At 39.9% G+C, this 13,771-nt stretch overlaps 2 protein-coding genes across 3 annotated transcripts in view; both read left to right on the forward strand.

Moving 5' to 3' along the window:
• Positions 1-13,771, forward strand: part of LOC145452592 (uncharacterized) — a 230,416-nt gene that overhangs the window by 173,484 nt on the left and 43,161 nt on the right. The gene's annotated exons all lie outside the window — the stretch shown is intronic.
• Positions 2,333-11,068, forward strand: LOC145452585 (beta,beta-carotene 15,15'-dioxygenase-like). Its single transcript, XM_080330776.1, has 10 exons — positions 2,333-2,464; positions 2,522-2,636; positions 2,884-3,030; positions 3,499-3,640; positions 3,911-4,058; positions 4,211-4,428; positions 7,198-7,467; positions 8,051-8,248; positions 8,415-8,529; positions 10,649-11,068. Exons 1-10 carry the CDS (start codon positions 2,359-2,361, stop codon positions 10,789-10,791), a joined length of 1,602 nt encoding a protein of 533 aa, XP_080186902.1. The 5' UTR covers positions 2,333-2,358; the 3' UTR covers positions 10,792-11,068.

Raw genomic sequence — 13,771 nt, forward strand, 5'->3', positions numbered from 1 at the left:
TAAAACGCCGAAGTACCTATTTAAAGATAGCTGACATATATAACACAAACGTTTGGATAATGTAAAGACTATATGACGAATCGTGATATATATGTAGGCCTATATAGGAAAAGATATAAACAGACATGCATATTCCCCGAAAATGTTGCGGTAGTGGGTTATGAAAACGAGTCTATCAATGTACAGATTCAACCATAGTGTAGTGTACCGCAGCTAGACATATACGATGCTCCTCAGTTTGGATGGCACCGAATATATGAGCGATGTAGTAGCTATTCGCTAAATAATTAATGCCATTATCATCAGAATATTCGGTGTACTTTGAAGATTTCGATAATTAAATGATTCTTAGGAATTCAATCGGGCGCAGGCGAAATTAAACAACATCCATTTTCTTAAACATTGTGCGCGTCCGTGGTGCTAAAATTTCATTATGCAGCATGCAACAATTAAATGCGTAGCGGCTGATGCAGTATCTACCAGAGTCAATTGGCGCCAACTGCAATCGCGACAACACGCAACCCTGGATAACCCACATACGGTATAGCGAAAAAGTATAATGCGTGATGGCTATTGATCGGAAATTCGCGCTAGTACTTGCATGTCAGGCGTACTTTTTCTATCTATCGCCTTACGGAAAGTTTCCAAAATGTTGATGCAGGTCATGTGACTTCGAAATCTGATTAGATACATCGCAATGTGTGTAATGCAATAATCAAGCTGTCGGATTTTATGTTATATCAGCCTGGACGCGGCATTGGAATATTCAAACTCATTCTGTGTTGCAGAATGATTCAGGTATTTTCAAAGCGTAAAAAGTAACCAATAGGCAGAACTAGTGTTTTCTGCTGTGAATGTGAGGATTCTAACTATACAGTAAAAGTATCAGCAGGATGCCCGGCACGATTAAGTTCGCGAGATATTAATCATAATAGATTGGAATATGACAGTGATTTTATATCGATTCAAACATTCAGATGGCAAATACGCTCTATGGCGAAGCCCACATTCTGTGAACGTATTCAGAAAATATCGCAAGAAACCCTCAGAGTCAATGCCGTGAAGGTTCTGAAATTCTAAGGTATTTCGGGAGCTTTGCGAACGCATCAGAGCCTGCCGGCAAAATTATGCGAGTTTCTGGTAAATGCATTAACGACCAATCTCGCCAAGCCTGATGAATCGTGCCGTGCGCAGCGAATAAGCTAGGAATTTGTTTGCTCGCAACGATGCATGAAATTTGCGTATCATTAAGAGTAAACATTAGACGTTATTTATTTATCATTAGTCGACAACCTTCTGGAATATTGATTACTAGCAACTGGATAGGTAATGAGTGAGAAAACTCAGTAGCATTTGGCACTGTTCGGAAATGAATAATCCGTTACAACACGAAGACGAATATAGCACCAGTCTACAGACCAAGTCGTAATCAACTTTCTGCTCGTTGTGAAACAATCTATGAAATGTTCAATTTATGACTTGGCTATATTAGATACCGTGAAAATAAAGATATGATTTATTATGCTGTACCGCCACTCTAATACAGCGGAGCAGGTTTTATAAAACTTGATTCACAAAATATCGTTTTCATGGCACATTGTTAATTCTCATCCAGCGCGTTATTGATTCCATTTAATTTATAGCAATCGCCAATTGCTAAAGGCTACCAATTGATGATGCTTTTATGCGATCCACGTTAATCCGCGATTTAATATGTTTGGACTCTTGCACATTGATTCCGCATCGATCTTCCAGAGCGATAATATAATATACATGATAGATTATACGCCGGCTCCGTGGTTAACACGGGCGAGCACTTCGTTCGATATCATGACGTAGCGGAAATCTTACAGCGAAGTTCATTGCGCGTTGCTATTTCGAGACGCGACACTTCGTTCTAAACGCAAACATTTGTCTTGCACAAACGATAGGTGTCATGATAAGTCGCAGATGTGCAATATGCAGTGCCGTTCGTGATCGATTCTTTTTGATGAACTTCGCGATTCGCAGAGTGACACAGGGGTTCAATGAAGTATTTTATTTTTGAATTCTAATCGTCATGGTATTTTTTTAAATAAACGACGCTCACTTATAAAGGAGACAACTCTTTCAGCGTAGACATTCCTCCAGACAGAACCATTCTCACCAGACTGCTAGGATGACTATATCAGCGCTGCCGTCATGTGTGGCAGACTTTCCATCACCGATCACGCAATATGGTGATCGCTGCGTTCCTAACCAGCAGCGATGGAATTCATCGCTTGAGTCTATAAATATTGTGTTATATTGATAGTATAGTATTAGTTTCAGTCTTATGCTTCTACATATACAGTTTTACTGCGTTTAGAAGTACAGGAAATGACAACTAAAAACAGTACGTCTTTTGCCAAGCTGCCGCATATAGCGGGGTTGGAAAAGGACCTGACAGTGGAATATTTTGAGCCAGTGCAAGGTCTGGTGACCAGTAAGTGTGGTATTGATGGGCTGCTGCTATAGGCATTACTTTATTGCATACTCGTAGAGGGCGAACTTCCGAGGTGGATAAAAGGTTCACTCTACAGAAATGGGCCGGGGATGATCCATTTTGCGGAACAAAGCGTGACTCACTGGTTCGATGGAATGGCGTTGCCGAGACGGTATCTATCTTCACTTTCGTATTTAGATAGGCCTAGCTAACTGATTTAAGTAATGCACGGGTGTAAAGATTGTAGACGTATAATTTTAGACTATTGATTTTCGAATGAATGTTTGATAAATATAAACAACATCATGACATACGGAAAAAGACATCATATATTCATTGTCGAAACGCGTAGTGCCACTTCGATGTCCATTGTCCATCTAACGAACTTAAATTAATATCCGGCTATAATTTAATTGCAGATTTGAATTCCGAGCGGACGGTGTGTATTATCGCAGTCGATTTGTATTAAGCCAGAGTTACAAGAAAAACATGGAGGCCGGGCGAATTGTTGTTCCCGAATTCGGAACCCATGTCCAAACGAAGCAGGATGCTGGTTTCCTGACGAAGTAAATGTTCCATTATGACGGTTTGCATGTGAAACAATCAAAAACGTTGCGCCCGACTGAACGCACCCGCACGTTATTTTTCGGCGATAACAGAAATGATGCTCGCAAGCCTAGGCAATTATACGACTGTAGGTTTTGCTTAACAAGTCTTGTTATTTCTGTCCGTAACATGATCGAGGAAGCTATACACGCGCATCTTTGTCATCGACAAAGATTGTTTCCTTTAATGAATTGCACTACGTCTGGGAAACGTTGCCGGTATTGTCGGCTAACAACTCTGAAATCTATTTCGGCATCAAAATTATTTCTACCTCATAGAATACAGGTCAATAGGTCATGGAATGCTTGATAGACGACCGTTCATGACATTGCGACCTGGAATATATTAAGGCAATCTGAAACTACATTCCAGGATGCAATGAATACCTACTAAATGTACTTTACTCTGACAAATTTACCTTCGTATAGGGCTGCGGCAAGAATGTCCTTCCCGGAATTTACCGACAACTGCTTGGTTAATATTATGCGCGTCGGACAGCATATATTCGGCATCAGCGAAACGAATTTGGTTCGCGAGATCAATCCAGAAACCTTGGAATCAATGGAAAAGGTGATAAAAATCTGATTAATACTGTGAATATGTCGCGGAGAAAGTAGTGAGTGCTCTAGAATCGTAACAGGCAGCTACAGACTATTTATCTCGAGTCATTGATATTTAGGGCACGAGAATATACAACATTACACCGTAGTACCAATATTTTCGAAAATATTTTGGAAACATCACCACTGAACTGTATGACACATTTCTCTGGAAAATTCCTATCCAATATACATGACCAAGCCAACAAACTCCGTGCTTATCAACAATCTTGTTTCCTAGATTGATTTGGCAAAGTACATGCCTGTGAATATGATGTCATCGACTCCTGTTATCGACGGCGAAGGAACCGTGTTCAATTTCACCACTTCGCTCTTCAGTATGGGAAGAACGAAGTACAACCTAATCGCAATACCTAAACCGAGTGAAAGTTAGTATCCAATTTTTATTTCCTAGTGATAAAGTAGTGAATGACTATACACTTTGACTTGATAGGAAGCTATTTGAATCGATATCCATTATCGTGAAGAGGGTTTGTTAATATTCAGAACACTCCAACTCTATGCTACCCGTTATTCTCAGATATGACAAGCCAAGAGGCGTTGAAGCAGACCAAGTGCGTACGGACCATCGATTCGTCTTGGCGTCTCAGCCCCTCTTATCACCACAGCTTTTCCATGACAACAAAATACGCAGTTTTTATTGAACAGCCATTAAAGATGTCGATTCCGAAAATAGGAATGGCACATTGGTCCAACATGAGCTACAGCGATTGCTTGGAGTATCACCCTGAATTAAAGGTGAGTCTGTTCGCTCACTTATCGGCCAAGAAGTAGCAAAACAATGCTGTTAGAGTGGACCAATGATATATATAGCATTGGAGTGCACCAAAATAAAGTATATCTGAGTGACTTTAAAGTGTAGAGTGAAGCCGAGTATCACTGACTGTAAAAATGACTTGTAAAGTTCAGATATCTGTCGTTGCCGTGACTAACGCATGGCGCAATGATTCCAGTGATAGAACCTGAATCGAGCATAAATATTATTGATTCGAGTCGAATAGTGAGAGAAAATTTTTACGATTACTGAAATTATACATAACCTGCCACTAAAATTTCACGTATCAACTAGAGTAATAGTTTCGATACCATTTTCCACTGTGGGATGGTGAAAAGCTCGATTGGTCGTGTCTAGGGTTGCATTTAAAACAAAAATCAAATCAAAACAAACATGTTTTAAACAAGGCCTGGTTTAAAACATGTTTTTATTGTTTTTTTAAGCCATGACGTCATGAATAGTCAATTGTGATGTCATAGTGGATTGACATTGACAACTGAAAATATAGGGTAATTATAGCTCCTTTGACGAAATATCTACGTACTATAGCTGTTAAACCGACTAGTTTGAGGGTTACAGCCATCCCATATCGTATACGTCGGCTACATCGGGTGGCAATCGTCCGTAGGCTCATACAACATGCTTTTGGAAAGTATTTACACAATTATGGCACAATTATACAACTTAGAAAAACACAATTTTATTTTTTTAAAGGCCTTAGTTTAAAAAACTGTTTAAAACGTGTTTTAAACAAAGTGTTTTAAACAACCATTTGTTTTAAATGCAACCCTAGTCGCGCCGCAACGTACGAAGAATGTGCTACAAAGCTGCACAGCACATGCACAGTGCACACGTTAGCGAAAATGCCACATCTATGGAGTCTGTGATCAACCAACTGCATTGTAACGAATTGCAGTTAAATAGATATGGCCGAGAAAATATCAAATACTCTTTAATGTGAAGTAGAACTGGCATCGTAGCCTTGTGCAACATGATTTGGGCGCTGTTTTGCGATCAATCGAGGTTTCACGAGTTTCAGAGTGTGAAGACATTATCGAAAGTCTATTTGCCGTTGACAAAATAACTCCCGAGGGTATCTAATTTCGTTACCGGAACAGATCAATTCGTGTCCAGTCCTAATTATCGTTGGTGCTGCGGTTCTTCATGAAACGATTCAAATCGTTAAAAGATAGTCCCTCCATAGTGATTCATAGTGAGTGACCCAAATATGATTATACAAGAAAACTGATCGCTCTATCAAGTATGCAAACTTCTACTGAATGAATACTAGTCAGCCCTCAAGATTACCGGACCACAATCTGACATATCGACCTCGCCTACCCACACATGCTGCATTCATTCTCGTCGCTTTCTTTCATGTTATCATTTCTCAAATGCAGTGTACAATTGTACATGCATTTTAAGGCCAAGATGGGTGTTTGATTAAAAGACTACTGTACTCCAAGTTGTTTCGCTACCCTTCTATCATTTCATTATGTTGAAATCGTGTGGTGTTTAGATGTGATGAAAATTTGAATAAAACGAGGATGATGATGATTATTATTCAGCCTAATGCAGGGGTGGGCAAACTTTTGAGCTCGCGGGCCGCATTCAACATCTGAATTCATTCGCGGGCCGCACTATATAGAATTGGGATTATAAACGAAAACGCGATATTGATATTTGATTATATAGTGAGGACATGGAGATAATATACGCAAGGGCATATTTAAAACAAGTCAAACATTGCTTTGATGATATCGTACACGCGTCAGAAACATATAGTCGCGAGATTTCATAGGCTGGCGAACCTAAATAACCAATTTGTCAAAACTATAGAGATGAAAGTCGGTTGGCCCGATTTTTAGAACAGGATTGAAATTTAAATCTGTGAGCAGCGATCAGTTCATAGATTTACTAATTCCACTTTTGGTTCAGTTCCAGGACTCACAATGCTGACAGCATCATAACCAGGTTAGCTTCAAACAGGCTTCTACTATGTGTAGATAAAATATAAATACCCAATCCTACGCATACAAACGAAGCTACCTAAGACACGCCCGAATCGTTTTTTATAAACACAACACTGAAATAATAAAAAATAGAGTGTCCAATCTGAAATCCCAATCGTGATCCAAATTATGTCAATCTCGTTGCAGCTATCCCGCTGTGATATTAAGTATTTACCTTAGATCAGTGATTCTCAAACTTTTTAAGACACGCATCCCCCCCCCCTTATGACGGTGAGAGATTTCGCGCCCCTTATCGTCATATCACAAAACGCAACCAGGATGCTAGCAAACCTAACGGGTAGTTTGATGGCATGGAAGGTTACGACTGTGGATGAGAGAGTTTTAAATATGTAATTCAGACTAAATACAGAGCAATAACTTTGAATTGGATGTAAATCGCGCGGAGCGCGAAATTTTTTTTCAGTTGCGCTCAGCTTCGCGCCCCCTTCAGATGCTTTCACGCCCCCAAGGGGGGTCTGCCCACCAGTTTGAGAACCACTGTCTTAGAATTATCATGGTGAAATATACTAAGAAATAGTTCATCAAATCCCTGCATTAATTCGATTTTTAGTACGCATTTTATCAATATTTTTTAAAAATTTCTTTAGACTCTCGCGGGCCGCACAGAACGGTGTTGCGGGCCGCATGCGGCCCGCGGGCCGTAGTTTGCCCACCCCTGGCCTAATGCTTACATTTCGCTTTCATTTCATGTAACTCCAGACCAATATCATCGTGGTTGACAAAGAGTTCGGAACTCTCGTAGCGAATTCTTACGTCACAGACCCGTTTATTGTGTATCAAAACATAAATGCTTACGAAGAGGATGACCATCTTGTGGTGGACTTGTGCTCCTTCGACCAACCCGTCTTTTTCCAAAAATACCTGATGGAAAACCTTCAACTGGACCTGGATGAATATTATGAGAAATTCGACAAAGAAGAGAATCGGATAGAGACTAGGAGATTCGTTTTGCCACTGAATGTTCCTAAGGTGAACTTGACGTAACTGACTTTTTATAGAGTGAGATTGTAAAAATGTAATTTACCAAAGTCAACGCTAGGATAAAGAGCACTATAGCACATTGATGATATCTGTAAAAATACGGCTCTTTTTCAAAATTACCAAGCCTCGCATTAAGGATGAATGCGGGTAGCGGTAAATCTACAACATTTTTTAATGTGGATCAATGATCATGATCAGTGATCGTGAATAAATTAAAATGCGACTTTTAGACCAGGATCAATTTAATGAACACGGTATATCTTTTTGGAAACCAATGGCCGAACATGTTAAAACACTGAAAATCGACCGAATGTCATTGGTGTAATACCGTATGGGAGAAAGTTCATAAGATATGAAGGCATACTATCGTGTTTTAAAGGGGAATATGAGTTTCAAGATATCAGTAACGAGTTTAATTTACGTGTGTGCTCCGACAATTGTTGCTGCATTTAACCCATAATTGTGCAACAATACCCGTACAATTCCGGCAAATTCGTAGGAAACAAATTGGGAAAATTTACTGCATCGGAGCATAGCCAAATCAATCCAAAACTGTCATGCTCCTTTTCAGAAATGCTCACCCGACGAAAATCTGGTCAAATTATCATCCACGGAGTGTAGAGCCTACAAAAAGAAAGACCAAGTCACGCTCATCCCGGAAACCGTTACGTTCGGAACTGATTATCCCTGCATCAACCCTAAATACGTTGGGAAGAAATATCGATATTACTACTCTTCCGGAGGAGCTGTACTTCCTCCCGGTGAAAAGGTGAGTAATATGCAAAAATTCAGAGAAGGAACTGTATGAATGTAATGACGGGTTTGATGCCGAATAGCTATCTTTGGTTCTGAGCACGTTAGAATTTTAGACCACTGTCCTACAGTTGCCACTTCGCCATTTGGACGATAATTTTAGTTTCGAACACAATTAACAGATCGTCAAAATTGACTTGGATACGAAAAAGGAGATAAACACGTGGCAAGAAAAAGGATGCTGGGCATCGCGACCGAAATTTGTAGCTCGTCCTGGCGGGTCAGAAGAAGACGATGGTAAGATTAGGTTCTGCAGATGAAGAGTCATGACGAGAAAGCTTTGTAGTAGTAATTTGTGACAAATTATTGGTTTTAGAGTGTTGGATGTATATCGGGTACAAAAATCCAGGAATATTTGTCGGTATATATTAATCAATGCAGAGGTCACCAATCTCGAACTTTAGATATCTGAGACTATGACATGCAAAAAAATATATAGAACTATGAAGAGTGTACATTTGACTGTACGAAACCTCATTATGCTCATTAAAAACTGACCTTGAGAAAAGTTCAACAGTCTAAAGCCGAATAGGCTGTACCTAGGATACGAGATAGACTGCAACGTTAGTGAACCCTTCCGATAAAATTGTAATGACTTCTCGATTTATATGCAATGAAGTGACGGCAATCAAATCGCAGTAGAAATCCCGGCCATTTGCGATTAATCCGAATCGCAAGACGATTGCAGATGGATCACGCATTTCCGATTAGCACCTTCGTGTAAGAAAAGTTGCACTTTTGAACCAAAAATTTCACCTTGTCGAACTCTAGCTTGAGTGGAATTGGTTTCAAATCAAAGCAACAAGCTTCCACGAAAGAAAAATTAATGAGGCATGTGATTCTTGTGAATATTTGTATAATCAAAACAGTAGTATATGCTTATCTACGTAAACCGGAACTCGATGTCAATTAGCACGTATATAGAATATACATTATGTAGATATCAATGTAATAGGTTGATGCCGGTGCCCAGCAAACGCAATTCGTTTTTGATAAGCCACAATATAATACTAATTACCCTGAACTTCAAGGTAACCCTCCGCCATATCATTGATAATGATGTAGAGGTCAAGCTGGTCAGCCATGAATGAAGTAAATTATCCCCATAAAAGGTGGATTTTAATGCGAAACCACACATGGTGTATTCTTATATTCCCTCCTACATATGTGGCGAAGACGGTTTCTATCCACACATATAGTTAGACTTGCGTTAAAGTGCGATCGGCGAAATGTGAACAAAAGTTGCCTGCTCATTGCATTCGCTACAGCGTGTTGACCTTTTACTGAATGTCAGCTTTGCGCGGTTCGAAACCAAACCATAATGATAATTTGCGTTTGCATTCTGCTAATAAAGCGAAAAATTGTCGGAATTTTGAACTATATATCCGAGTCATGACCTCTGGTTTGTGTATATGCGTGAATCTTTTTACGACCAAAATATTCCGCACACCTTACGTAGAAAAAGCGTACGAAAATTCGAAATTAGCAATTATCAACATCCCTTCGCAACATCGTGATGTTGAATAGGTCTACGACCTAAATGATTATATTTGCTTGCATAATGCACACAGAGTGTAGCCTATAAACATGTCACCGGCATCAATTCCCCTTTATCTTTAGGTAAACCGCGGATATGCTGCGAAAATTGTACAATCGATGTTTTCCTTTCCGATCAGATCCACATAATCAATAGTACTGAATTTTAATATAATTTTCAACAATTATCATGGCTTGCCGTTCGGATTTACGTGTGATCCAATCCGATTTCAATATTAGACGCGATTAAATTAGTTTCGGATGATGTAATCGAGGATTGCCGGTGACAAATCCGGCGCTAATGACATTAGTTGAAGTATTCTACGATCATCGGCCAAACGGTATTGATTCTAGCTTCAACGTTTAACAATATTTCAGATGCTATTCGCAAGTCCAAACCGACGTGCGTATAGCTAGACGATATCATAAAAGGTCATAACTGTCAAGTTATTTACTTGCAATATGTCAATACCGCAACTGCGAATGAAGGCAGGATTGTCACCAATAACATTTCACGGGTGTCAAGGACTATACTAGATTGAAAACGATATATTTTCCAAAGGTAAAAGTGTCGATTCCAAAGCGTAGCTCATGTCATAAGTATCCACCATATAATTCTACTGCATGGATGTAGGAATGAAATCTCCACATCTCTGTTTGAGTGGCGCTGGAGTGCATCAGGTGTGTAACAAGTTGAGGATTTCCATCGTTTAACCGCGTTTCGTTTTACAAGGGTTGAACACGTCTCAGTTTTTAAACGAGGACTTCGTATTCACGTTGAATTTTCGCTAACATTTCAGACTAAAACATTTTCATTCAGGGGTCGTGATGGCACCAGTTTGGTGTGAAGGTGACGATCCCTTTCTCTTGATATTGGACGCAAAAACCTTCGAAGAGACCAGGATTTCATTCAAAGCAAACATCCCGCCGGATCTCCAAGGCCTGTTCGTTCACTCGGAGTGAAAACGAAGGGATCTGCACAGTGATACTCATAACGTGTCGGAATTCACATACTTTTGTATTCCCTCAAATGATAGTTTTCTGTAAATAGCCGCGCCCCTTAGGAGGGATAAAGCATACGCCAACTTGAGTTGAATCACCAACTTTTATTATCCATCTTTGCCATTGTATAGTTGATTATTATTTATGTTGGCGCATTCTCGCCTAGAGATAAGTTTTCCATGACGCTGTAACGAAGTTACTTCTATTATTGGGACAGTATAAAGAATATTGAAGCGGTCAGGTGCAATACTTTCTGAATAGTAGGCCTAGTTGTTATATAGTTGATATATAGGGAAAACTCCGGCTGACCCAAGAAAACGTTGCTGAAAAACGGCTATCTATAACCATTGACCATGGCGTAAGTAGACAGTTTTCTGCAAGGAAGCTGACAATACCATTGAATCCAGTTTGATTGTAACATGGAATATTGCCGGCGCTAAACATCCATATTCAGATGGTGCATTCGAAGAATAGATCGGAGGTTATTCCAGTATTGTATCCTAATTACTAACGATCTTTAGCGGCTAATATCGCCAACTCCGGATGAAAGACACCTGGTACTGGCAGGCAGGTGAGGACGCACAGTAACGCCACCCAAATTGCTTCATCGTGCGTGAAGAAATTCCTATTTTGTGTTGCGGCCCTTTTGAAACCGAGTTTCGTGACATGCAGCGCAAGCGTGGAACAGGTCTTGCAACCCATTCTAGAGAAACCTTCAACACTTCTGGGGATGACCTCAGTCAGGTGATTGACAAACGCGCTCCCTCGTTTGAGAATTCATATCAACAGATCTACAATTATATAAAGACAAGAATGATGTTGATAGACTTTGCTGTTCTCATCGCCGCTGCATCAGAGTCTATTTGATAATGAGCGATGAATAGGAATATAGATATTTTGTGGTCCTGTAGTGCATCGTTGACAATACCTCCAGTTCCGTCTAAGTCGTTTTAATGCTATGAAGCCAATCTCCATCTGTTACAAGAGCTACGCCAGTCGTCATTTCGCTCGTGCAAAGATATAGAATCCCCTCTGAGATCTGATGGGAGTTCATCATCCCTATATAGCAGGGGTGGACAATTATTTTGCTCCGCGGGTCAAATAAGAAGTAATAAATACGTTGGCGGGCCGAGTGAATTTTTTTAGCTATATCCTCCAGCGTATTTCAATTTTATTTCTAAATTACATTGTTGATAAATGCTTCTCAGTGAATGTGTTGATATTAGATAATGGGAAAGTGACGGTTAAAACATGCTTTAAACCAGAGGTCTCAAACTCAAATGTGCTCGCGGGCCAGTTTTCCAGTTTCGACGACGCCGCGGGCCGCAGCGTTATAGGGGTATTTTACGTCTTTCCAAGTAGGCCTTAATTGGCGGGAACGAATTTTCCTATTGAAAGTGAGCCGATCCAGCAGACTGACAGTAAACACACATCGTCAAAATTTGATTTACGTTTGTATCAATTTAGGCCTGATACGAAAAGAATATTCACATTTATAACTATTTGAATAGAATTGTTGTTGTACTTGATATATAATAACTGTAAAATATAGACACCATATGGGCAGACAAATGCATGATGCCATCAAACAGCTATCGGGTTATAATTTTCAGCATCTATGAATATTTTGAATACAACAGATTTATAATAGAGAATGATCTGATATCAAAACATTTTTAAGTTGAGCATTGTAATTCCAATCCAGGATTCAGGTATACTTCTGATAAGTAGACTATTAATCTCATGGACAAATATCTTCAAATATAGGAGCGGATATATAATATAAATTATAAATATAATAAAGAATGTGTCCTAGTTATTGAAATGTCGGAACGCCGAACGGCCCATTGCTGTTACATCGTTAGAGCGTACCATCACGGTACTCGGTACCTTTAAGCGGCCTTAAAAACATGGATTAGCGACCACAGATGGGACTAACAGATTGCCAATGGTTGCCATACTTGCATAGTTAGCGAAATACCAAACTGCGACCTTCTGATCTATTACTATTCCCCTGATACGCGACTAGTTTGTTGCGTCTATCGTTCAAACAAATTTACGGCATTCCGAGTCACTCCAAGTCCACTCGAGTCATTTTCATTTTGCCATCGAGTTAGCCCGAGTCTGAGTAATTCTAAGAAAGGTCGCGTCCAAGTCCAACTCACAAATTTCAGTGTAGAATCGTCTAAGGGTCCGATTTTGTCACCATGAATTGGAAATATGGCGAAATAGTGGATGTTCCACTGCATGGTAGCGTTTGCAATAGATGTGATAGTGAAGTGTGATGAATAGTTAAAGACTTTCGGAGCAATTTAGGAGGGAGTTTTCACTTCATAACCAGGAAAGATATATGTGACACTTATATTTTGTCAAATTAATAACTATCTAAAATGTCGTCGCGGGCCGCAGAAAATGCTCTGGCGGGCCGCATGCGGCCCGCGTGTTTGAGACCTCTGCTTTAAACAAAGTGTTTTAAAACACCGTTTGTTTTAAATGCAACCCTAGCCACAATTATAGGTAGAATGTTTTAGAATTTACCAAGGATTGATATGATATCAGAGTATTTGAGCAGTGCAGCCCAATCCAGGTTTCGGGCATAGTCCCGATAAATCGGCTATTGATCATGTTATTGCCGAAATCAAATTAAATCAGCGTTAGATTTACCTTCGAATATTGGAATGGATAAATAACAACATGGATACAAAATTTATTTGTGACACTCATGAAATGTCCAATCGCCTGACAATGCGTCGGTGTTACAGCTGTCCAGCGTACCGCTTTGTTACTCGCCACCTTTATTTGACGATAATAACATGGATAAAGAGACCCGATATGTAACTAACTATATACAACAGGGTGGCAACAGCATGCGAACGGTTGCCTCCCTGACCTGCTTAGATAGGCCACGCTCGCTACGACCTTTTGCCGTAGGCTGCTACTA

The sequence above is a fragment of the Botryllus schlosseri genome, chromosome 12 (genome assembly GCF_051294905.1).
Source record: "Botryllus schlosseri isolate E-star chromosome 12, Bs_hap1, whole genome shotgun sequence".
NCBI lineage: Eukaryota > Metazoa > Chordata > Ascidiacea > Stolidobranchia > Styelidae > Botryllus > Botryllus schlosseri.